The sequence below is a fragment of the Pterocles gutturalis genome, unplaced genomic scaffold (assembly GCF_000699245.1).
Source record: "Pterocles gutturalis isolate BGI_N339 unplaced genomic scaffold, ASM69924v1 scaffold13609, whole genome shotgun sequence".
In the NCBI taxonomy this organism is placed as follows: domain Eukaryota; kingdom Metazoa; phylum Chordata; class Aves; order Pterocliformes; family Pteroclidae; genus Pterocles; species Pterocles gutturalis.
The window spans coordinates 1,095-1,315 of NW_010133384.1; the positions used below are offsets into that span (position 1 = coordinate 1,095).

General features: G+C 62.9%; 1 protein-coding gene across 1 annotated transcript in view; it reads left to right on the plus strand.

Annotated features, from left to right (window-relative positions):
• MYCL (v-myc avian myelocytomatosis viral oncogene lung carcinoma derived homolog) overlaps nucleotides 1-218 on the plus strand; it is a gene marked incomplete at both ends in the record, with an annotated part of 498 nt that extends 280 nt beyond the window's left edge. Inside the window, one exon of the mRNA XM_010081214.1 lies at nucleotides 4-218. Within this exon, the coding sequence (XP_010079516.1) occupies nucleotides 4-218 (215 nt within the window). The remainder of the gene's footprint in view (nucleotides 1-3) is intronic.
• Between the last annotated feature and the right edge of the window lie 3 nt (nucleotides 219-221).

Below are 221 nucleotides of genomic sequence, written 5' to 3' on the forward strand. Positions count from 1 at the left end.
CCGGTTCCTACAGCGAGGACGTGGCCAAGAGGAAAAACCACAATTACCTGGAGCGCAAACGGCGCAACGACCTGCGCTCGCGTTTCCTGGCCCTGCGGGACCAGGTCCCCGGGCTCGCCAGCTGCCCCAAGACCCCCAAAGTGGTGATCCTGAGCAAATCCTCCGAATACCTGCAGTCGCTCATCAGTGCCGAGAGGAGGATGGCAGCGGAGAAGCGGCAG